General features: G+C 41.6%; 1 protein-coding gene across 9 annotated transcripts in view; it reads right to left on the reverse strand.

Annotated features, from left to right (window-relative positions):
- ctnnd2b (catenin (cadherin-associated protein), delta 2b) overlaps positions 1-24,387 on the reverse strand; it is a 106,416-nt gene that overhangs the window by 33,667 nt on the left and 48,362 nt on the right. For 3 of the 9 annotated variants that reach the window (XM_056267541.1, XM_056267540.1, XM_056267546.1), the window contains 5 exons: positions 18,784-18,950; positions 17,209-17,749; positions 16,881-17,024; positions 13,502-13,817; positions 11,057-11,113 (listed from right to left, as the gene is read on the reverse strand). In XM_056267541.1, coding sequence (XP_056123516.1) covers positions 11,057-11,113; positions 13,502-13,817; positions 16,881-17,024; positions 17,209-17,749; positions 18,784-18,950 — 1,225 coding nt within the window. The remainder of the gene's footprint in view (positions 1-11,056; positions 11,114-13,501; positions 13,818-16,880; positions 17,025-17,208; positions 17,750-18,783; positions 18,951-24,387) is intronic. The other 6 variants (XM_056267545.1, XM_056267543.1, XM_056267544.1 and 3 more) reach the window with 4 other exon arrangements.

The raw sequence follows: 24,387 nt of genomic DNA on the forward strand, positions 1-24,387 counted from the left end.
AGAAATCATAGAGATATTTTGCATTGTTATATGATTTAACTAATTGTTTAATTATCATCACGGTATCTTTTCATCTAATCTCCATTGTGCTTTTCTTTATGAGTAAAAATGTTTTTGGCAGTGATTTCATTAGCAAGTTTAAATATGTAAATATGTTCTGCAAACGGTCCTCTCAGTCTCAATAACAAAAATGACAGAGGTGAGAAAACAGCAGTTAAGAAAGTATCTGATTATAGAGATGTGGATAAGTTAGCAACAATTTACCGGCATCTTGTTGACAGGTGAGGTCATTAAACTGTTATGATAGTATGTATGATTATAAAGTAGGCCTATGTTTGAGACTATAGACTATCTAGATCTGGTTATGTGAGACTATAGTTTTAATTAATCCCTTTTCTTTTCATGACACATTCACATTACAGTACAGAATAGCTCTTTTGGCATTATCCTGAACTTTGTGAAAGCTGTCCTTTCATGTGTCATTGAACGGAAGCTTCTATAGTCTCTTTACAGGCTTTCATAGACAACCTAGGAAATCAGGCAAGGCCTTGTTTTTTAAGTTTCATTACAAGTTGTAATGAAACTCGCAATAAAAATGCGATTTAATACATGGAAATTCTTGCAAAGCTCTATTAGTCCGTTCACTATCATGTCTTGCTCATAGAAAGAATTACTACGTGCCACATGTTCAAAGTGTGTGCAGCGCCAACACAACTGCCACACTGCAGGCCTGTTTGTATGTCATACAACTAGCTTCTGGCATTATAGGCAGATGAATAAAGAACTTACACATGCTGAGCAGAGTAAATAAGACCAGTCACCAGCCCATGTAAATCACCGCAGCTCTAGCTTGTGGCTTAGCCGCTGAAGCGTGCACACTGTTAAAACAAACACTCTAATGAGCATAGAGCTCCTCTGTCCTCTCGGCTTGCTCCCTGGCTTTCCTATTCAAACAAGCAAAGCGCTGAATAAGCTTCACGCACATGAAACATGCACTTCATGCACTTCCATTCTGGTGCGTACTTTTGTCTGAAAGAAAACGAGCGCTGTAACAACAACATGTGACAGCTCAATTAAAGACGGTGCGCATACAAAATAGATTCAACAAGAATTGCGGGGTCATGGATAAAGGCGATGTTGAAATACCTTTTTTCTATCGCAACTTAAAGAGATAGTCCAGCCAAAAATGAAAAATTCGGTCATAATTTACTCAACTTATGTTGTTTCAAACCTGTGACTTTCTTCCTTCTGTGGAACATTCCATTTTGAGGGATTTTATAACTGTTCTGGTAGATACAATGAAAGTCAACTGGGTCCAAAACAACATAGTTTTGAGTCATTTATATTATGGACAAAAAAAAAAAAAAAACGGGTTTGAAGGACATAATTGTGAGTGAATGTTGACAGAATCTTTACGATTCCTATCACTGACTGCCACAACACAGCAATACCAGCTTGACCGTGAGTTTGGAGCGGGATTATCTGCTTGTCCAACCAATGGAAGATAGGGGGAATGTTTGGGAAAAATATTTATAATTGTTTAGCAACTCCGTTTATGGATGTTAGTTGCATATAAGTTACACATTTTATATTTAAAGCTGCAATGAAATCAAAATTTCTTTTTTTTTATGTAATATGTTTATTATAAATGATTTATCCGTGGACATCATTATTTCCCCCAGTAGGCCCTTTGATTAACATTCTTCTTTGGTCATACACAACACTCCTGAGATACATTTAGGGGGATGAACAATGTATATATATAAATTTATTTTGATTTTTTTAGGGCAGATTATACTGCCCTACAAAGCAAAAAGGCAGTAACTGCATTTTTGGTCAAAAATGAGTTATTATCATTTTCATGACATTCAAGCCATCCTTTGTTATGTGACAAAACATCTTATCTCAAATGTGTGTCGTTTTGGAGAAAAATGGTAGTCGTTTGTACAGTAACTGCAAAAAGCCCTAGTGAAACAAAGCAAGAGTACAGTAACATCCATTACTGTATTCTTGTTATGTTTTACCTAACAAAAAATAACCGTGTTGCTGCGCAGTGTAGTTACTGTTGCCATGGTGAACACACAGCTGATTTCGCGGCATCCTCACGGGACGGTTTTAACATTTGCGATTTCACGCTTCTAACTTCACACAAATTTAGTTTGAGATGCAGTGTTTCCCCTAATTGTTCCCCTACCAAACTAACACACACACACGAGCGCGCGCGCGCGCGCTGAAGCACGTGTGTAACGCTCGAGCTGTTTTTTTTTGCCTATATGAGGACACGGTCTTTACGGCAACCCGTCAAAATAAAAGTTCGGTTTGACCTATTTTTTACAGTCTATGGGTTTAACTTGACAGAAATATATTACTGCTGTACAGTAGAATTTAGAAACGTCTCAATGTACTAACACTAATACAAATAAATTAAGATTAAAACTTAATTTTTCTTCAATGTTTTAATTTTAACAGTAAAGCTCATTGTGCAGCATGTTGTTTGACCAAAAATGTTTGTTTTTAAAATGTTGTATAAGTTTAATAATAGTTTATAATAAAAGTTTCATGATTTCAATTAATTAGACATGATTTTTGATTACTAAAAATTTACACCACATATCCGTAACACGCCCGCTCCGCAACACTAGTTTCGCAACACAAATTTTTTGAAAATGTTGTCCAAATGGTTCCATTTATTTCAAACACAGTTTATCAGACCCAGAGCCCAAGTTGTGGCAAAGTAGTTTTGGGAGAATCTGTAGTTACTGCCTTTTCCCTTCGTATGGTGCCACGTTTTTGGTAAGTAATACAAAGCAAGAATACAGTAACTGCAAAATAGGTGTAAAATATCAAATTAAATATGAGTATTGATATGTACAAAGAATAAGCTAATATAAAGTAACAAAACAGCCACATGTCCAATAATCTACCTATAACTACTTAGGCTGGATTACAGGATAACTTTAAAGTCATTTTTCTCTGTTCTGCACTCTGCGTAGTTACTGCCTTTTTGCTTTGTAGGGCAGTATAGGTTAGGTAATATTGTTCCAGAACCAACATTATGTATGTTCTACTTTAGTAAATCATGTTGTGTGGGGCAATTAACCAGCAGTCAGTTTGAGATTACATGGCTAATTCTGACAGCTCTCACCCTACAGTAGAACAAACCCATAATACACTGTTTTGACAGCCACAAGAGGAACTGGGGGACTCAGAGCTGCTAACGGTCACATAAATATGATGTGTGCAGCCAGGAGAGGTAAGCTCTATTAAGGTGTGAAAATGCGACCCGCAGTTGACCCCTTATTTAAGAAATAGTGGTCAGAAGTGTTGTGGATTCAGCACACACATGCATGAATGGTCCTGAGAGGCAGCTTGAACTGTCTGCAATGAGAGAGGTCAGGAAATGTCTCTGTCACATTCAGTGACCACTTCATCTCCTGCCACCCACTCAGACCACAGATCAGAGAATCAACACAGCACTTCTCAGCATTAGACTATATTAACGCTTCCACATGCCTGAACGAGGCAAATGCCTCTGGCATTTTTAAACAAAACAGTCACATAAATTTGATTTCCACAAAATGGTCAAATAAATCTTATATTACCGTACTACTATTATACTGGAATGAAAAGATTCCAGTGATGGCAAAGCTGAATTTTCACCAGCCGTTATTCCAGTCTTCAGTGTCACATGATCCTTCAGAAATCATTATAATATGCTGATTTTGTGCTCAAGAAACGTTCCTTATTATTATCAATGTTGAAAACAGTTGTGCTGCTTAATATTTTTGTGGAAATCATGATACTTTTTTTCAGGATTTTTTGATGCATAGAAAGTTCAAAAGAAGGTATTTATTTGAAATATTATTTAGTAATAATATAGTAAAAGCAGAAACCTCTGCTAACCAGTTGCATCGGTAGTGGACTGACTGAATGAATGAACATTCACTTATCATTCATGAGCCATTCATAACATTCATAAGGTTTATAATGTGTCTTATCTTGTTTCGCTCATTTCATGTCAATGCTGTTCAATGCCACTTTTACTGTAGTTGTACTGTACTAACACGAATTGTAGCAACTATTTTGACAGAAACTGTGACTACCAGTAAATGTTTGTAAGAGATGTTGCAAGTGTAGTCTCACTTAGTACACTTAAAAATGTCAACCTGGGCCCGTATTCATAAAGAATCTTAATGCAAAGAGTAGCTCCTAGTGATAAAATTCTAAGAAAATTCTTAGAAATGTGGGTGTTTACTCTTAAAATTAAAGAAAAAATCCTAGTACAGAAAAAAGTAATTCAGAAAGTATCTTAACCCTTAAAAGAGGTCTTAAGGTCAAAATTGTTAGGAGTACGGAAGAGGACTTTTAAGAGGTTTAAGAGTTTCTTTAGCAGAGGAGAAAATAGCAGAAAGATGAATCAGTGTAATTGGCTTAGAATGATAAAAATTGTTCCACTCTTTCCAATCAAATACCTTATAGGAAATTAACAGCATGGTAAATAAAAAAAAAAAGATTTATATACACATATATAATGTGTGTGTGTGTGTGTGTGTGTGTGTGTGTGTGTGTGTGTGTGTGTGTGTGTGTGTGTGTGTGTGTGTGTGTGTGTGTGTGTGTGTGTGTGTGTGTGTGTGTGTGTGTGCGTGTGTGTGTGTGTGTGTGTGTGTGAACGGTCAAATAGGAAAAATTACGCATGTAATTTCAAAATGAAGGCTTAGAATAGACCCTATACTTAAAATTAGGGATGCACCGAATCCAGATTTGTGGGGTTCGGCCGAATACCGAATCCACTGGTTAAGATTCTGCCGAATCCGAAACCGAAACCGAATACCGAATCCTACTCTCATCCTCAGTCCATTAACACAGTAAACACATTAATGAAGTAAACAAAGTGGATATTTCATTTTATTTTATTACTGTAAATAATAAACACTACTTTTACTTTTATAACTGTAAAAAAGAAAAGAAAAGAATAAGCAACATTATGCATTTTAACAGCGGCGATGTTGTGTAGCCTATTGTTTAGAGTCCTTGCCACCATGAGACAAATCGGCATTGCAAATTGAACATGTAGCTCGACTTGAATTGCCTTCTTTTGACTGAAAGTACTGCCAAACAACACTTTTTCTGCTCACGAGTTCCATTTTCACTTTCTCACAGCCTACTGCATTCGAACGGTCCACCTACTGTAACGACGAGTGGAAATAAGGTGTGGCCCCTTTAAGAACTGCGCGCTCCCTGTTAAAACTGTCTGCACTGCAGTCCGTATTGTATGTGCCGTGCGCCTCGAACACATGCCCATGTATGCAGTTTATTTCAGTTTGATGCTCATTTTTACCTTATTTTGTTAAGTAACGCTGTGGACGGTAGAACGTGTGACAGACAGTTACACAAGTTCGATTTGGGAATAAAGTGCGAGTTGCGAGATGCCAATCGCCTCCGTGAGTCTGTCTGGCCTCTGCAATAACTTTAGCTGTGAGCTATCCCTATTTTTCTTCCTGACACAACGCGTTACACTACTACAGGCTTGTTCGACTTGAACCTGAGCGCTGCACAGACAGATCAGTTTATGACATCAAAGTACCGCGACTCCGCGAGAGCAATTCAAAAGCATAAGGAGCCGTCTGCTCTCTATTCGTTCACGCGGTACTTTGATGTCATTCACTGATCGGTGACTTCGACGTAGCGCGCGTAGTGCAAGCCTAGGGTTCGGTTCGGTGGGAAAAAATTATGAGGTTCGGCAGAAACCGAACCCCGTTAAAAAGCCCAATATTCGGCCGAATCCGAATCCGAATCCTGGATTCGGTGCATCCCTACTTAAAATCACTTCTTTTTCTTGGACAACCAACCAATCACAGTCTTCAAAAGATTGTGTCATACATAGCAACGGGGTCAACCCGCCTCCTCACTAAGATGAAAGTTTTTGTCTTTTCCTTACTCAGAGTTGCTCTCAGATCGGTCCCGAATCGCTCTTAAGCTAAGACTCCTACGTAAAAGTTCCCCTTCGTTGTCACTCCCAGTTCCGTCGGATTAAAAACGAATGGGGGTTTCGCTTATCAACTTTGAGTATTACAAAACGAGCCAATGGCAAAGAAATACCATGGGTCTGCGGAATTTGCATGGCGCAACTCCGCCCCACCTCATGGGTATAAAAGGAGGAAGCCGGCAGAATGCAGATATGTTTTCGCTTCGGAGCCAAGTTAATTCTTCGTTCCTTTAGCCATCTCTGATTTCGTCAGCTTTCTACGAGATGAGCAAACTCTCCAGTGTTGGTGTGACGGCGATCTCCCGGCGAGTGCACACTTCCTGCTAATCTGTGCGTGGTTTGCCAGTTGGTGTGTTTCTCCGCGGGCGCTTCAACACTCGAGTTTTTTTCTCAAAAGAGCTTGCACACGGCACGTCTTTTTAAAGATGCCTCGCCCTAGCACTTCTGGTTGTGGTCGACTTGTATCTGACTCTGATGGGCACGAGCGCTGTCTAGTGAGTTTGGGCACTGATCACGCTAGAGCAGCGCTCGTGGATGACTCATGTTCTCTCTGTGGGAACATGACCATCGCAACACTACGATCGAGACTCCGTGACTTCGCATGAGTGAGAGCCCCCTCATCCACACCCCGATCTAGCGCCTCCACGGGAGGCTCTACTTCTGCTGGTGGCCAGGGTGATCTGAGGGTGACTGTGTGGAACAAAGCACCGACTATCTGTCCGTGCCCCACAGCACCTTCATCAGTGTTGCAACCCGTGAGTGTTTAGGGGATTGCCGCGGGACCATCTTCGGGTGCCCCGCGGGTTTCCTTTGGCACTCCTAGAGGAAGACGCGATGTCAATTGCAGCATCACAAGGCTGGTCTGATTCATCTTGAAGTTACGACTCGTCGCAGCTGCCACCTTCGGGTGTGAATATGGCTGTGGCTCAGTCTGATCCAGAGATGACGGCCATGCTTTCCCGGGCGGCCGCGTGCATCGGGTTAGAGTGGACCCCTCCACCCTGTCCCGAGCGCTCGCGGCTGGACGATTGGTTTTTGGGTGCAGCTGCTGGTTCCCGTCCGCAGCCTGCCCCAACACCTTTCTTCCCAGACGTGCATGATGAAGTCTCGAAGTCTTGGAAGACTCCCATGTCTTCTCGTGACCGCTCGTTGATTTCATCCGCCTTTCCTCCCCTCGATGGGGCAGCTGCCCGTGGGTACACTGGGCTCCCCTCGGTTGAATGCTCTGTTGCGATGCAACTGTGTCCTCAGAGTACTTCTTCCCCTGGCAAGCCTAAGCACCCATCCAAAGCCTGTAGGTTTTCGTCTACATTAGTGGCGAAGTCCTACAGAGCGGCGGGACAGGCAGCTGCTTCTCTGCATGCCATGGCCACTCTGCAGGTCTACCAGGCCCAGATGCTCAGAGACATGCACGAGGGTAGGACAGACCCAGGGATCTTTAATGAGCTGCGCGCCGCCACCGACCTCACTCTCCAGGCGATGAAGGTGACCGCATGCTCCCTGGGTTTGGTGATGTCCACAGCTGTGGTCCAGGAGAGACATCTGTGGCTGAACCTGGCTGACATGAAGTCTGTGGTTCGTATGACCCTGCTGGTACAGTCGTTGGGAGCCTGGCTAGAGCTTCCCAACCTGTCCCGCTGGGTCGCTCGGACGATCAGGCTCGGTTACGCGATTCAGTTCTCACGGTCTCCCCCCCGCTTCAGGGGAGTCCGCTCAACTTTGGTCGGTGGCAATGCCCCTATCATGAGAGCAGAGGTTGCTACCCTACTGGCGAAGGGTGCGATCGAGACTACCCCTCCAGCCGAAATGAGGTCCGGCTTCTACAGCCCGTACTTCATTGTCCCGAAGAAAACCGGTGGGTTATGGCCAATCCTGGACCTGCGCGTGCTGAACCGCACCCTGAACCGAACCCTCCGAGTACCAGTTACTCCGACCTGCCGTCAGACCGTCACCCCGTGGCCGAACCTCAGTTTTCTACGGGCCGGAGTGCCCCTGGAACGAGCTTCCCGGCATGTTGTTGTAGCGACAGATGCCTCTGCTACGGGCTGGGGCGCCATGTGCAATGGACGTGCTGCCGCGGGCTCCTGGACAGGACCCCACCGCCTATGGCACGTCAATTGCCTCGAGTTGCTGGCTGTAAGTCTTGCTCTGCGCCGCTTCCGGGCCGTGCTCAAGAATCAACACGTACTAGTCCAATTAGACAATACCGCCACTGTAGCGTACATCAACCGTTAAGGTGGTCTGCGCTCCCGCCGTATGTCGCAACTCGCTGCCACCTCCTCATATGGAGTCAGAAGCATCTGAGGTCGCTTCGTGCCATTTATATCCCCGGAGCCCTGAACTGTGCAGCCGACGAGCTCTCACGGCTTCAGCCCCTCCCGGGAGATTGGCGACTCCATCCCCAGTCGGTTCAGCTGATTTGGGACCAGTTCGGGGAAGCACAGATAGATCTATTTGCCTCTCACGACTCGACCCATTGCGCCCTGTATTATTCCCTGACCGAGGGCACGCTCGGCACGGATGCACAGCTTGCTGCGGGGCCGCAAATATGCGTTTCCCCCAGTGAGCCTTCTTGCGCAAGTCCTGCGCAAGGTCAGGGAGGACGAGGAGCAGGTCATTCTGGTCGCGCCGTACTGGCCCACCCGGACCTGGTTCTCCGAACTTGTACTCCTCGCGACAGCACCTCCTTGGCCGATTCCCCTGAGGAAGGACCTCCTTTCTCAGGGACGGGGCACCCTTTGGCACCCTCGTCCCGATCTGTGGAACCTCCACGTGTGGCTCCTGGACGGGACGAGGAAGGTTTAAGTACCCTACCACCAGCGGTGGTGGCTACCATCACTTCCGCTAGAGCGTCGTCCACGAGACACGTCTATGCGTTGAAGTGGAACCTCTTCGTTAACTGGCGCTCTTCTCACCGAGAAGACCCCCAGAGATGTTCGATCAGTGTCGTGCTTTCCTTCCTTCAAGATGGGTTGGAGCGAAGGCTGTCTCCCTCCACCCTCAAAGTCTATGTTGCCGCTATTGCCGCACACCATGACCCAGTCGAAGGTAAGTCTGTGGGGAAGCACGACCTGATCATCAGGTTCCTGAGAGGAGCGAGGAGACTGAATCCTCCTCGCCCTCCTCTCGTTCCCTCTTGGGACCTCGCAGTGGTTCTAACTGCCCTGCAGAGTGCTCCCTTTGAGCCTTTGCAATCAGTGGAGCTTAAGTTCCAGTCAATGAAGACAGTGCTCCTGGTTGCATTGGCCTCCATCAAGAGGGTAGGGGACTTGCACGCATTCTCCGTTGACTAAGCGTGCCTGGAATTCGGGCCGGCCTACTCTCACGTGATCCCGAGACCCCGGCTTGGATATGTGCCCAAGGTTCCTACCACTCCCTTCCGGGACCAGGTGGTGAACCTGCAAGCGCTGCCCCTGGAGGAGGCAGACCCAGCCTTGGCACTGCTCTGTCCAGTATGTGCTCTCCGCGCCTATGTAGACAGGACGCAGTGTTTCAGGACCTTAGACCAGCTTTTTGTCTGTTATGGTGGGAAGCTGAAGGGGAAGGCTCTCTCCAAGCAAAGGCTGTCTCACTGGATAGTGGACGCCATTGCTTTGGCATACCAGCAGCAAGGTCGACCGTGCCCCCTTGGTGTGACTGCCCACTCCACCCGGAGTGTGCCGTCCTCTTGGGCTCTAGCGCATAGCGCCTCACTAACAGACATCTGCAGAGCTGCAGGCTGGGCGACACCCAACACATTCGCCAGATTCTACAATCTCCGAGTGGAGCCAGTGTCCTCTCATGTACTCGCTTCAACCAGCTAGTACCGGACCCGCTCAGGTGTCTTCGCTTGCTCGCCATTCCACTCTACGGACTGGATACGTGCGATATTCTCCTCAGGTGAGCTTCCCCGAAAGCCCTGAGTTCCTCCAGCACTCCTGACGTCGGCGCCAGTGTCTATTGCCTGCGCGTCGGCTAGGTGCCTCCCGTGTGCATGGTCCCTCCTCTGAGCCGACCCCCACATGTGTATTTCCACTGTAAGCCTCTCTGAGCATGTGTCTTTCCTTTGGCAAGCCACCTTGCCACCCCTGGGGTTGAAATATTCCACCTGCGGCTGGACACCCCGGTGTTCTCCATATGCATCCCTCCGGGTCATATGTGTATTCTCTATGTATTCTGAGCTCAGTCTTGGCTCCTCAGCGAAGAAACATATCTGCATTCTGCCGGCTTCCTCCTTTTAGGTGGGGCGGAGTTGCGCCGTGCAAATTCCGCAGACCCATGGCATTTCTTTGCCATTGGCTCGTTTTGTAATACTCGAAGTTGATAGGCTTCTAAGCGAAACCCCCATTCGTCGTCATCCGACGGAACGTCTCCGTTCCCTACTCAGGGAACGAGGGTTACATCCGTAAACCGAGACGTTTTTAAGCTAAATTAAGAGTTTTCTGAGAGGATTCTTAGACTCGTTATGAATACGGGCCCTGAACTATATCCATCTCCTTGTTAACAAGTTTGGTTGCCAATACAGTACTTCAATTATGCACAATGTGGTAGACAACAATACAATCATGGCTGTTGCTTGCATTGAAAAGAAGACAATGGTGTTAAATAAAAGTAAAAAAGGATAATAAGCATGCTTTAACATAAAATGATAACAAAACGATGAATAACAACACAACAGGAGACACGCACACACGCACACACACAATGTGATGCTTTGCAGCAATGAACAAACTCTGGTTACCTATGAAGTCACCTATCACTCCTTCTGGAAAAGCCAACAGAGATCAGAACATACAGTATGTTCTTATAATGTAACTTTTTGATTTCTATCACTCCATTAATCTGATCAATCAAAAATGACTTTAGACTTGACCACAAATTAACCTTTCTGTGGATGATTAAAGGCCTAGCACTCTTCTTATAAACACAATGTGGAAATGTTGGAAGGAAATCCATAAAAACATATTCTGACATATTCTGTAAAGCAAAGCTTGTCTCAACACAGTCATGCTGCCCAAGCATATAATGTTGAGTAGAGAGGAGAACAGTGCTTTTGTGGATGAGTAGAAATGTAAATAAATGTTGGATTACTTTGTCATTCTTTGCTCGGCTTGATTTTGATTCCAGACAAGGAATTCAGGGTCGTACCTATCAGGAGACAGGCAGAGAGAGAGACAGGGTAGGTGTCTAGCACAAAGGGATTTGACATTTTTAAAATAATATTTTTACGTTTAGCTGTCTTCTTGCTGCTGCATGTACATATTACACATTTGACTGTCAACATGCACTATAAAGCTTATTTGTTGCTGGTTTTTATTAAAGAGGGGTCTCACATAATGGAAAATAACTCCCATCCATTTAATTCCAGTGTGAACCAGACAGTATAGCCTGCAATAGCTTATTTTTGGGTGAGATCAGGTTTCATATTTCCAGTCAGTGCAAATACTGATATTTGTTAATTCCTCTGCATTCTACTTTTAGAAAAAAAAAAAATCCAATACATTTCTCAAGACAATCATCTAGATCAGGGGTTTTCAACCTTAAGTTATTAATTGAACACTACAACAATAAATAACACAATGCGAAATTTGTCATTATTGCTTTTTATTCTGCTTTATAAAGACTGATTCGAAATGTTTCCATTGAGGGAAAAAAACCTGAACATTAATTTAAATTGAATTTAAAATGTCCAATATTAATCTAACAGTGAGTAGAAAAAATGCTGCCAACTCAATACAAAGTAAATACTGTCCAAATATTTTTTTGGGCTTTAGAACAATGACAATATAAAATCTATTTAATTTTGTAAACATGTTTCTTGTGTAATATCACTAATATTCATGTACAAATATTTCACACATTAAAAACTGTTACTTACATGAAAATGTATTGCAGCGATTATCATATTTATGGGTCCTTGGTGTCATTAAAAAAGTTTGAATGCCTCTGATCTAGATGTTCCTGTTTCTTCATAAGATGTACAAGATGTTATAATGCAGTGTCTTATGTATATACAATATTTTGAAACAAATTATTTTTTAGTTAAACAAATGCTGTTTCACATATAATTTGCAAGGATTTTGGGAATAACTGCGGCCGGTATGGTTGCCAGACCCACCCTTTAATATACCAAACACTATTAGTGAACCAAAGATAACAGACGACATTGTTTGACATGTTCTGAAACAGTTTGAAATTGTCTGTGCATATCTGTGCATTTGTTTGCAGCCAGTAAATGCAATGCATCACACGTCATACCACCTCCACCATAACCACTAGCAGTGAGAAGACATGGGGGAAAAACAAAAGAATGAGGGGTCAACAGAAGGGATGGCAAAAATCAACTAAAACAGGTCAAATCAGCAGAAAAAGCAAGCAAACAAAAAAAGAGAGAAATCATACAGTACTTTAGTTCACAAGAGATGATCGTCAATGGCCTCTCAGCACATCAAATTAACGTCACAGGATAAAATAAAAAATATACTTAATACCAATATAAAGAGTGAAAAGGTGGAACTGACTACCTCTCTAAAAAATCATGCGCTATCACTCCTGAAGTATGTTTACTTTTGTGACAAATGTGCAATAGGTTTTTGTGATTTTAGATTCTGTTAGTATACAGTACACAGGCAATCTGAGGTACTACAGGAAGTGAGGTCTTGTGAAGTCTGATTCATACTGTAGAGGAGAGTGGAAAAAGATGCGTCACCCCGTTAATCACGCAAACTGCACATTTATTTATTTTTACATGTGACCATATATTTGAAAAGAGCCAATCATATACAGCTGATGGTGATTGAAAGATGCAGATAAATAGTGAGGATTTTCATTTTAAAATATATTCAATATGGATGAATTTTAATTGTATAAAACTATGATTTTTTTTTTGTAAAAGATTAATTAGGTACATTACCGTTCAAAAGTTTGGGGTCAATACTTTTTTTTTTTTTACTTGGACTTGGTAAGCATAAGAGACTTCTTTCAAAAACATAACAAATTCCTACAAACCCTACACCTTTGAACGGTACCATAGTCTGTCAGATGCTTTGTTATACTGATAGCGAACATTACCACCAAATACAAGAGATAAATATTTCGCTAAAAATAATTTTATAAAATGTTGAAAATTATTTCACAAAATTCAAATACGTAGTGACAGTTGTCCTGGCCGTTTTATGAAAATACAAATGGTTCACATATTTACCCCTAACTGACTTTTTTTTTTTTTTTTGAGAAGTCATATTACCATGGCTCTGTTACAGATGGTTTATTTTGGATTCAGTTGCCATTAGACATTCTGAAATGTCATTAGCTGTATTAGTTCTCATTTCTCCTTGCCCAAGCACAAATTAAACTTAACAGTGGCACAGCTTACACCACTCTCCCCAACAATGTCTTCATTGACAATTTGTGCATGTGAAGCTCTATTTGATTTGTAAATCACACTGCACGTCATTCCGGCTCTAATTCTCACTAACTGGGTCAGATCTCCGTGTGCCGTTCTTTCAAGATGTATTAAACAATGGGAGGACTCACCTGGGGTCCTTCTGGATGCTGTCCACAGAGGGCGACCTGACCAGGGTAGCTTCCGGGGGCAAAGCAGGCCCCGATTTGCTGTAGGGTGAGTCTGTGGAGGGGCAGAACTGTAGTGTACGATAGGGGTTGGCATAGTCGGCAGTGGAGGCACCAGGGCCAGTAGCGTAGCCAGAACGGGGGAATGTTCCCGTGGCGTTCTGGCTTCCAGTGCGCTGCAAGGGTATGGAGTCAACACCGGGAGAGGAAGGGGCTACAACAGGAGAGTAGGGACAGAGCAGAAAGTTCAGGACCTGGTCACAAAACTGGTTCATTGGATCTTTGGGTGTAGCAAAAGGTGGAAAAACGTTACATGTTGACCAGGTATTACAATCAAAAGAGAAAAGGAGGAGGACAGAAGGAGCAAAACAAAACAGAAAGGATGTTAAACCATCGAAAAAACAAACTGACCCATAATGATAGCTCTTCAGTAGGTGCTTTATTAGCTTGTCTGAGTGTCAATGCAAAACAGTTTTTTTTCTCTCTGGCCTGCTTTTGTTCAGATTTGAATAGCTACCCAGAAACCACCACTGAGGGCTGTTCTTCCTGACTGCAGAGTTTTCCAGCTGACTGGAGCTCAGAGCCGAGCTGGAAACATTCCCGCTTTAAAGTCAACACGGACATTTACTTGTTCTTTTTTTGCACAAGCCTGGTGCGCACGATTCATCTATACACAATATTATAAATAAAAAAGTAATCTTTTCTCTCTTTTTTTCCATTTAATTAATTTATGTCAGCACCAAAGGCTATTATCATGGCAAAACCTGTGTAGTTTAAAACACAATGACAAGCAACTCTTACAGCATACAAATTTGTATAAGATACTTCAATTTGATATCTGAAAATTTCACAAAAAATCTTGGTTAGACCTTTATAAAAAACATCTTGTAAATCTTTTACATGACGTCACCATTCCTTTTTATTTTTCAAAATGTCCTTTTCTAGCTCCCTTCTATGGTATGCAGGGGTGTGTAACGAATTACAAACACTCACGTTACTGTAATTAAGTACTTTTTTGAGTAGTTTAAAAATTGTGTACTTTTACTTGATTACATTTTAAGTCATGTATCGGTACTTTTGGTGTGTTCAATTCCTCCTGGGAAGTCCGTATTGACGAGTTGGAAAGTTGTGTTTACGACTGCAGGTGCGTTCAAGTCACTTTCATCGGAAGATGGCGGTACATTTTCTCTTAATTAATTACACAAATAATTGTGTAAATTAATACAAATAATACAAATAATTAATAATTAATAAATACAGCAAGGTTCTTAAACTCTAGTTCTAGAAAATGAAGAACAAAGATGTGCATAAGGTGTGCTTAGCTTTTATAATGTTCTTAGTTAATTCATGAAGCCAAGCTGTAAACTTTGTTACATATTGCATTGTTATTTTATAATGCCATCATATTCTGTGCAGGCAATTAGCTTACTGCGCTGTAAATAGAAAAGCCTGACAATATCACTGCTAAATACCTTGAAGTTGGAAAAAAACCTTCTGTGCTGACATTGGAGGACCAGATTCAGTATGACCCATGGCGTTAACGTGTACTGCATTTCTGTCAGTGCGTGACAATAGCTGGTTAATAAACAACGTTTTTTGATTGATCCATTTCATACAATCCGCCTTAATTTTTTTTCCCTTTTTTCCATTCACTGCAAAGAGACGCGTGTTTGTGTGTGTTTCTTTTGAAAAAGTTTCCCCGGAAATACTTCCTTATTTAATGCAGAATTTTGCTTACAAATTATATTATCACCATAACAATTATTTGAGTAAATGTAGCTGTGTAAAATGTAAAGGATGATGCCCATCTTCTAGAACAATGTGCATTTACATTAACATATTTAATGCCATTCAATTACACTGTTGTTTGCTCACTATCTTAGCCTTTTTCAGTGTATTAGGTGAGGTAAACGGATAATATCAGTGATTCTTATTTCTTTATTAAAATACTAAAACTAAAACCATTTTGGAGAGAAATTGTGTCTTTTTAATCTCTCTATTTAACCCATCTCATGGTGTGTGATGCTGAACTCTCGTATGAGTCTAAAGATTTTTGAATTCTTTGCACTGTTCCGAACATTGATATTTTATGTGCAACAATATCACGCTCAGGCTCAGTGGCCTTACACCTAATTTTAAATCTTTTTTTCTTCTTCTTTTTTTTATGCTGATAGTGTAATGAGAATAACGCTTTCATCGCCTAATGGTAAATGGACTGCATTTATATAGCGCTTTCACAGACCCAATGGCCACCAAAGCGCTTTACATACTGCCTCACATTCACCCATTCACACACCGACGGCGGTGTCAGCCATACAAGGCGCCATCCAGCTCGTCGGGAGCAGCTGGGGTTAGGTGTCTTGCTCATGGACACCTCAACACTTGGTCAGGTGGAACCGGGGATTGAACCACCAACCTTCGGGTTTGTAGACAACCCACATGAACCACTGAGCCACTGCCGCCCCAAACATGGTACTAGTAATCTCTGTACTAGTCTTTCCGCGTTGTTTTGATGCATTTTATAAAGATGGACGGTAGATACAGTAGCTTCAATCTTTCTGACAAACAACAAAAGATAATGTAAATTACAGTATGTAAAATGTTTTCTAAACTTTATAATTGTAGTGTACAGTGTTTATTATAAGGGGGTAGAATCCGCAGCTCAGTACTCACTACTCATGAGTACTTTTAAATAAGCTACTTTTTTACTCTTACTCTAGTTTTTTGGCCAAGTAATTTTTTTATTTTACTCACACTACATTTTTTGGAATGTAATGGTACTTTTACTTGAGTCAACCAATCAATTCTGAATCCATTCCCTATTCCATAGCATAATCCATATTCGGTTTGACCCGGAAATACATTAGGTTATGGAAGTAAAATGGTGCACAAGTTTGATTGCCAAGGTTCAAGGTATAGTTCACCCAAAATTTAAAATGCTAACAATTACTCACCTTCATGTCATGCTTAATCTGTATAACTTTCTAGTAGAATCCCATTTAGCCTGCAAAAGTGTAATATAATTGTAGGAACGTCTGTGCTTTTATGGTTTATAGTTGTAATGATATATTACATTCAGCTCAACTGATAAAACTAAATGTGAACGCAAGTACATTTACTTTAAAACCTTTAAAGCAAAACTTGTTACTATCTGATACTGATGATGTCTGGTTGCTCACAGCTATTAATTGGGCACTTGGGAAAACACTTCTATTCTGAACAAAAATAAAGCTGAAACAAGCCTCTTATTTCATAAATGCACAGTCTGTACAAGAGCCATCTAGATGAAAATATTTTGTTGTTGCCTTTAAATTGTTAGAGAACCTGATGTCTGCCATCTTACCCTGGCCTTGGTTGAAGTTTCTCAGGGGGGCTTTCTGATAGACTCTGTCCTCATAAATGGGGTCGATGTGGTGCTCAGGAGACTGCAGGGGTCTGAGCTCTGAGCCCAGGTGACTGTGCTGACTGCTGTACGAACCTCTAGAACCTACATCATGGACAAAGGCAGATTCTCAAGCACAAATATGCTATAAATGTACAATAGTGCCAAATTTTTATCACCATGTCTAATGATATCAAACACCCGCTAAGAGTGAAAATAACCAGTGCTTATGTTTTTTTGGTAGTGCTACTACTAAACGGAAAGGCTGTATCTGGCAAAGAGCACTGACCTGCCAGACTGCCAGGTCTCTGGAGTGTGGCGTTGGCGTACAGATCATGAGAGATTTTGTACTGATCGGTGGTGTGCAGCATTCTCTTGGTGGGGGACAGAGTGGCGTAGCTTCCTACAGCAGCGCTGAGCTGGTGTAGCGGAGACGAGCTGGAGCCATTGCCCGGTCCGACCATGTGCAGCGGTGAAGAGGACGACCCTCCTCCCACCGCCATGTTGATGGGAGAGCTGGTGCTGTAGGACTTGGCTAGCCGGCTCGGGGACTGCTTGGGCGACGACACCCGCGCCAGAGTGGCGTAGCTGGGCATGTCGGAGGCTGAGCCCAGCCTCTGCAGTTTGGAGGGGGAGCCCAAAGCCTGCATGGAAAAGGGAGAGCTCACTCGCTGGGCTGGTAGAGTGGAGCAGGAATAGTTTACAGGGGCTGTTGGCGGATCGTCAGGCATGTGGAATGCACTGCCATGACTCTGGGCAAAGGAGTCTCGAGAATGGGCCCGGGCGGCTGTCTCTCTGGCAGCCAGCTGGGCAACACGATTAGACGTCACCTGGAGGTAAGTGACATGTAAAGAGCTAGAATTTCACTCATCTAGGAGCTATGAGCTAACTGATGGTGACCGACATGACATTTTCAAAGGGAAAAAGGGGTGAATTTGCTAAATCCTTGCGCCACTTTTTAGCGTGTGGTATTTCAGAAGAAAAACACCTCACAGTCTAGTATAAATGCAAATGAGTATTTCAATTAAGTCACTGTCATTCTTTTGAATTCATCTGAATTCACTGCACTGTTAATCTTGTCAATGAAATTACTAACAAAAATGTTTGTTTACGAAAATGAAAAAAGTGCATCATGATGAACAATTTTTAATTAAATTATACTACTGACGAAAATATAAAGAGAAATAATACCACACTGACAATGTTCTTTCATGTTGTATTTAAAAGTTTACAGAGCCCCGCACATGATATGTAGGGGGAAAACAATCTACATATTAATTTGTTCCCTCATTTTAGAGAAATTGTGGTACTAATTTGTGATTGTACGAATTTGTACAACAAGGCCACGTTTGAAATAAAATGAGTAAACTAATAATAAAACGTTACCAGAAGTCGTGGGAATGAGTTCTTAATTTTTAGCCACAATATCTATTTTTTTCCACACGTCACACATGGGGCTCTGTAAATTTTAACATGCATCAACTTTTAACAAAAAATGAAAAATGCAGTGTTATTTTTATAAATAAAATATTATTTAATAAATAAAATATTTGAATTTTCTAAAATTAGATGCCATTTTAGACTGAGTAAAAATGACTAAAACGAATAAATATGACAATGACATTTTTTGACTAAATTTAAAGGAAGTTTTCATCAAAAGGTCATGACTGAACAAAAGGTGTGAAAATGAACACTGATCAGGCACTAAATAAATGAAGGCAGCACATGCACATAAACAGCACTATTAGCAGACGCAATTCTTAGTGAATTCCCCCAGAGGGTCTTCTTGTAAAAACAGGTGGCAAATAACAGTTTAAGACAAAAGGGTCAAAATCAGAGTTTTTAAAAAGAGATCAATCCCCACCTGATTATAGCTATGTAAGGCTCCTCCAACCTGACCACTGCGCGGGGGCTGGGAGGCCGACAGGTCGCCCAGGGCCAGGGTCTGGTTGCTATGGTAACTGACTGGATAGGGAAAGGTGCCCTCTTGATTATTGAGCTGCAAAGCACTTTGAGAGAGGATGCCTGGTCCTGTGAAGGGGGAATTTGGGAGGAAGAGAAATACTATTAGTTTGACAAACAATTGTTTATATCCAACAGAGATGAAGAATTGCAGTTGGTCTTCTTTATTTGTATACTGAATTGTCTTTGGTTTTGTCATCTTTGCATATATTTAACCATGTTTAACTTCCTTTACAGTGACTGTTGATTCTTGTGTGCAGCCAAAAGAAAACAAGATGCATGATGATTGCCATGACAATGTCAAATCGGCATGAATCAGCATTACATTTATATAGATTCAAAGCTTAAAATCTAAACTTGCATAAAATGTTATTTCTTTTGCAGCCTTGCAAGCTCAGGTATTTCCTTCAGGAGATGCAAATCTTGTTACCCTCTCTTCTCGGTCCATATAATTCCCCTCACCTCATTTTACCTTCGTAAAATTGGTTAATTGCTTTACCATTTCATCTCATATCCTTTCATTGTCTTCCAGCCTCCATCCACAGTACTTCTCTTCTCTGTTTTACTTTCTTTTATACTGCTCATTATTTCAAGCCTCACAGTGAGTAGATGGACAGAAAAGGCATGCATAATTAATCACTGCTTGAAGACACTCAATGAGCACACATTCAGGAAAATGGGGTCAGCATGAACAGAAATCGCAGTCCCTTCTCTTTGCTCGGCCCTCCTGTGCTGACAGCCTGACACTGTACCAAATAGCAGTGATTCCCAGTCCTGTTTAGTCTTACAGTATGTCACCCACAGCCACATTAATAAGGCACAGGTACTCTTAGAAAGGTGTTCCTTTGAACTCATCATTCAGAATTATCATTATACATTTTTAAACTGTACACTATAAACATGATTAACTTTGGAACAAAAAAATCATACTGTTGGGGAAAAACTCACCAACTGAAGTAGTTTGAGAAGCTGTAGAAACTTGCTTTATAAATGTATTTAGTTTGATTGGCTGAGACATTTAATAAGATGAAAGTGTAAGTGAAACAAGAAAAACTGTTAGAGAAATAATAGAGAAGCGTGTTATATTATATTCAAAAGAGGCTATAAGCATATGAGTATTTCCACTTTGCTAAAAGTCTCATTCACAAGCAAATACATTTTTTTTAATAAAATACTTGTAGTTGGAAGTTAAATATAGCTTTTTACCATATTCACTTAAAATCCTACATATATAGTATAGTGTACATTGATATATTTATATTTTATATTCTGTATACACTACTGTTCAAAAGTGTGAGGTAAGATTTATCTTTTTAAGAAATTAATACTTTTCTTCTCCATGGATCGATTAAACTGATCAAAAGTGACGGTAAAGACTAATAATTTTACAAAAAAGAATCTTGAAAAAAGATGCTGTTTTCAGCATTGGTAATACTTAGAAATGTTTCTTAAGCAGCAAATCAGCATATTAGAATGATTTCTGAAGGATCATGTGACACTGAAGGCTAATGTGCTGAAAATTCAGCTTTGATTTAAAAACAAAAAATCTTAATGACCCCAAAACTTCTGAAAATAGTGTACATTATTAAAAACTTTTTTGAAGGAATAATTGATTAATAAATCAGCATCAAAATTATTGTTGGTTTCAGCCCTATTTTAAAGCACAATCCAAATTTCTGTACCCTTGTGGTTTGTACCTGTTTGGTAATCACCTCCATAGCAGCACATATCACCTGTGTGCACAGACATGAATTTAAATGCCATTTAATCTCCGACAGCCTGCAAAGTCGATCATGATGGTGTGTGGTTTTGTGTCGTGTTAACTGAAGCTTATTGCTGCACTGTCAGGGCATGTTTCTCCTCTTCTGAGGATGTCTGACAGCACCAAAAGATGTTGCATCTTTTAAAGAGATGCCAAGTTGAAATGGCCTGACTTTAGCATTAATCTCTGTTTTCAAAACATCTACATGCCACAACATGCTGTAAGATGAATCAAAATCAACAGCTTATTTTAGTGATATTTACATAAACAAAAATGGGCCACAAGTATGAAGATTAAAAGAAAACCAATAAAGGCCTATGGTCTTTGAAAAAATTTCCCATAAATGGACACACAAACACACACAACAGACTATGTGACAGAGCGACTTCACAACCATTGAAGATGATAACTGGGTCATTTCAGATGACCCAGTAATATCAGAAACTGGCTGACTGCGGTTATTGAAAATGGCTGGAGTTTACTACTATAACCACTTTAGCCACTATCAGATTCAAAAGAGGCACATTTACAGTAAGAGCTGAAAGTTTCATAAATGCATTATCAGACTTCTGGTCCTTCTCCAGTCTCAACTCAAGCGTCTCAGACATCTTAAGATGCCATTTGCTGCCATACAGAGTGGTAGTGTGGTTGACTATCTGTGTCCAGGTGGCTGGTCACTTATCTTTTTGGGTGTGGGGTTTTATCTGCACACTCTGTGACCTGCATTTTAGTTCAGAGCTGATAAATATTTCAGCTGAGTTCTATTTATAACTCACAGCTAGAGAGAGTGAAACCACTACAAGCAAGTAAATAAATACAAAATATACTGCCTTGTAAGATTCATTAAAAACCATTAAGGGTCCATGTGCACTGATTTATTTAGCAGTTTGCTCAATATTTCATGTTCTATGATGCTTTGGTTGAAGTTTCCTGTACTTAAGTTTGCTTACTTACAGCTATGTCAAACATTACTGAATGTTGTATTAATCAGATTAGTCAGGTATTGACACCTAGTGGCTAGTGAAAGTTATGTGCCGTGTATCTGTAATAATTAAAACTAGATTAAAACCAGCTGTAGATATTGGAGCCATGATCAGAAACTAAGATCAATATAAGTATAGTGCACTTTGAAATGTATATTTAACTTTAGAATTACACTAGCATACTGATTGTGTCACAAACTGCTCCGAGACACGAAGGTTGAGGATCCAATGCAGTTTTATTGAAAGGGTAATCCACAATCGTAGGTGAAAACAGGCAAAGGTCATAAACACCGGGTAATCAGTCCAAACAATAACAGGGTCAAAGGGGCACAGGCACAAACAGAGGAAACCAAGAAAACCGGACAGAAGATTGAAAACCAAGATAAAGAATACCAGGAGAATGCTTGGAATTGCAGTGTGACACTAAACAAGACTTCGCAGAATGACAATAGTCTAATGTGGAGTGCCCTCTGGTGGCTCTCAAGGGCACTCCAGCTGGTGACGTTACATAGCCCCCCCCCCCCCCCTCAAAGGACCGGCTTCCAGACGCTCCTAAAATTGTCCAGGAGGGAGGTGGAGCGGAGGCGGACCCGGTGGCGGGATGGAGGGCCAGGCCCGTGGAGCGGAAGAGGGCCTGGAGACCTAGGCAGAGCGATCCGACGGTTCAGGGAGCCAGGGCGGATCCGACGGTTCAGGGGAAGAGGCGGCCATCTTGTCCGAAGACACAGGCGTGGAGGCAGCAATCTTGTCTGAGGAATCTGGAACGGCGGCGGCCATCTTGGCCAAGGATTCAAGGGCTGGAGCCGATGTGGGTACTGCCCACACACTCAAAATCGCCGTGGCGACTATGATGAGTGCTGTCTTTTCCAGAACTGACTTAGCCGCGGCAGGCATGACGTGAAGAAGCTCAGGCTCGGCAGGCATGACGTGAAGAATCTCTGGTGTAGAAACCTCAGGACGGGAAGGTACTGGAACCACAGGATTAGTGACCATTATGGCTGGAGATGCTGGTGACCGTGGTGGGCCAAGCTCCGTGGGCACTTGATCTTGGTGTGTGATGCCCCTCCCCCAAAAACTTTTAGGGGACATGTCCTCCTCAACCTCACCAACCATGAAAGAGGAACAACACAAAACCAGGGCATAATCCAAAAATTCAATGAGGGACCCTCGAGGACCATCACGGATAAGCTTAGTCTGATAATAATCATTGAGTCCGTAACAAAAGACGACAAGGAGAGCATAGTCAGGAAGGACAGAGAAATTTGCCATGTTTAAGAAGTCCTGGATGTGGTCCTCGAGGGACCGATTACATTGCCGCAAACAAATGATTTGTACTGCTGGATCCATTGGTGGCGAAGTCTTCTGTCACAAATTGCTCCGAGACACGAAGGTTGAGGATCCAAATGCAGTTTTATTGAAAGGGTAATCCACAATCGTAGTCAAAAATAGGCAAAGGTCATAAACACCGGGTAATCAGTCCAAACAATAACAGGGTCAAAGGGGCACAGGCAAAAACAGAGGAAACCAAGAAAACCGGACAGAAGATCGAAACCCAAGATAAAGAAAGAATGCTTGGAGAACGCTTGGAATTGCCGTGTGACACTAAACAAGACTTCGCAGGGAAACGCAAACTCAGGGAGCTATATGAAGACTTCAAAACGTGTAAGCCCACATCTACCAAAACTGCTAACGAAATGCAAAGTATCAATAACAGAGTCTCACAGACAACCATTAATCAAAGTTTTGCAAGTGTAACTCCTGAAAAAAACTAAAGATCAGAAGAATATCTTTTAGCCTACCAGTGTATTTTAGTATGATCATTACATATATAAATGATTTTTTTTTTTTATCTTAATAAAAATAGCATTTCTCTAGTCTAGGGAAATATTATATAGCAAGAAATATCGTTATTGCAATACTAAACAACAATATCGCATATTTTCTCAGTATCATACAACCCTAATGTGGAGTGCCCTCTGGTGGCACTCAAGGGCACTCCAGCAGGTAACTGTTACAGATTGCTTCAAAGTACATGAACATGGAATAAAAGTATGAAGGTAAAATGATGTCATAAAGAATCGCATGCGCAGGGTAAGATTTGTGAAAGAGTACATAAGATTGCAAGCGTAAAATAAATTTGCATGCGCAAGAGAAGATTTGTAAAGGTGTAAATCGCCCTTCAAGTGTAAGGAAAAAATATTTGCAGCTTTTAACTGTTATTCGTAAGTTTAATTCATGTATTTTGAAGCTGCAGTTTCATGCTAACGCAAAATAAAGATCTGTATTCCTCAGACTTTAATTTTTCTGCGCTTACACTTTTGGCATGGTTTTTGCGCACAATTGCAGACCAAAGCATTGCAAGCCTGTGAACAGCAATCTGCAAGCGAAAACAACAGAGGCAGGAACTGCAAAACAGATGAATTGCGTAAAATCAAACTTTGTGTAAAAAAATAAACTGTTGCAAATGTCTGAATGACGACTTGTGTGCATGGGGCAAAAAAGTTCCCGAAATAACCCGATTTGTACAGTTGCGTCTTTCTTTTACCTGCGCTTCCAGTTTTGTCAATTTTCTCACTCACTTGCTGCATCCCAATTCGCATACTATCCGTCCTAAATAGTATTCGAAAATAGAATTAGTACGTCCCAAATCGTAGTATGTTGAAATGAGTGTTCCAAGATACCCGGATGGTCTACTATATCCGGTCAGAATCCGAAGTGCAGATCGATGCATGTCGCTACTCTATCTGTACCGGTTACACGA

Source organism: Rhinichthys klamathensis, unplaced genomic scaffold, assembly GCF_029890125.1.
Source record: "Rhinichthys klamathensis goyatoka isolate OS25496 unplaced genomic scaffold, OSU_Roscu_1.1 h1tg000261l_1, whole genome shotgun sequence".
Classification (NCBI taxonomy): domain Eukaryota; kingdom Metazoa; phylum Chordata; class Actinopteri; order Cypriniformes; family Leuciscidae; genus Rhinichthys; species Rhinichthys klamathensis.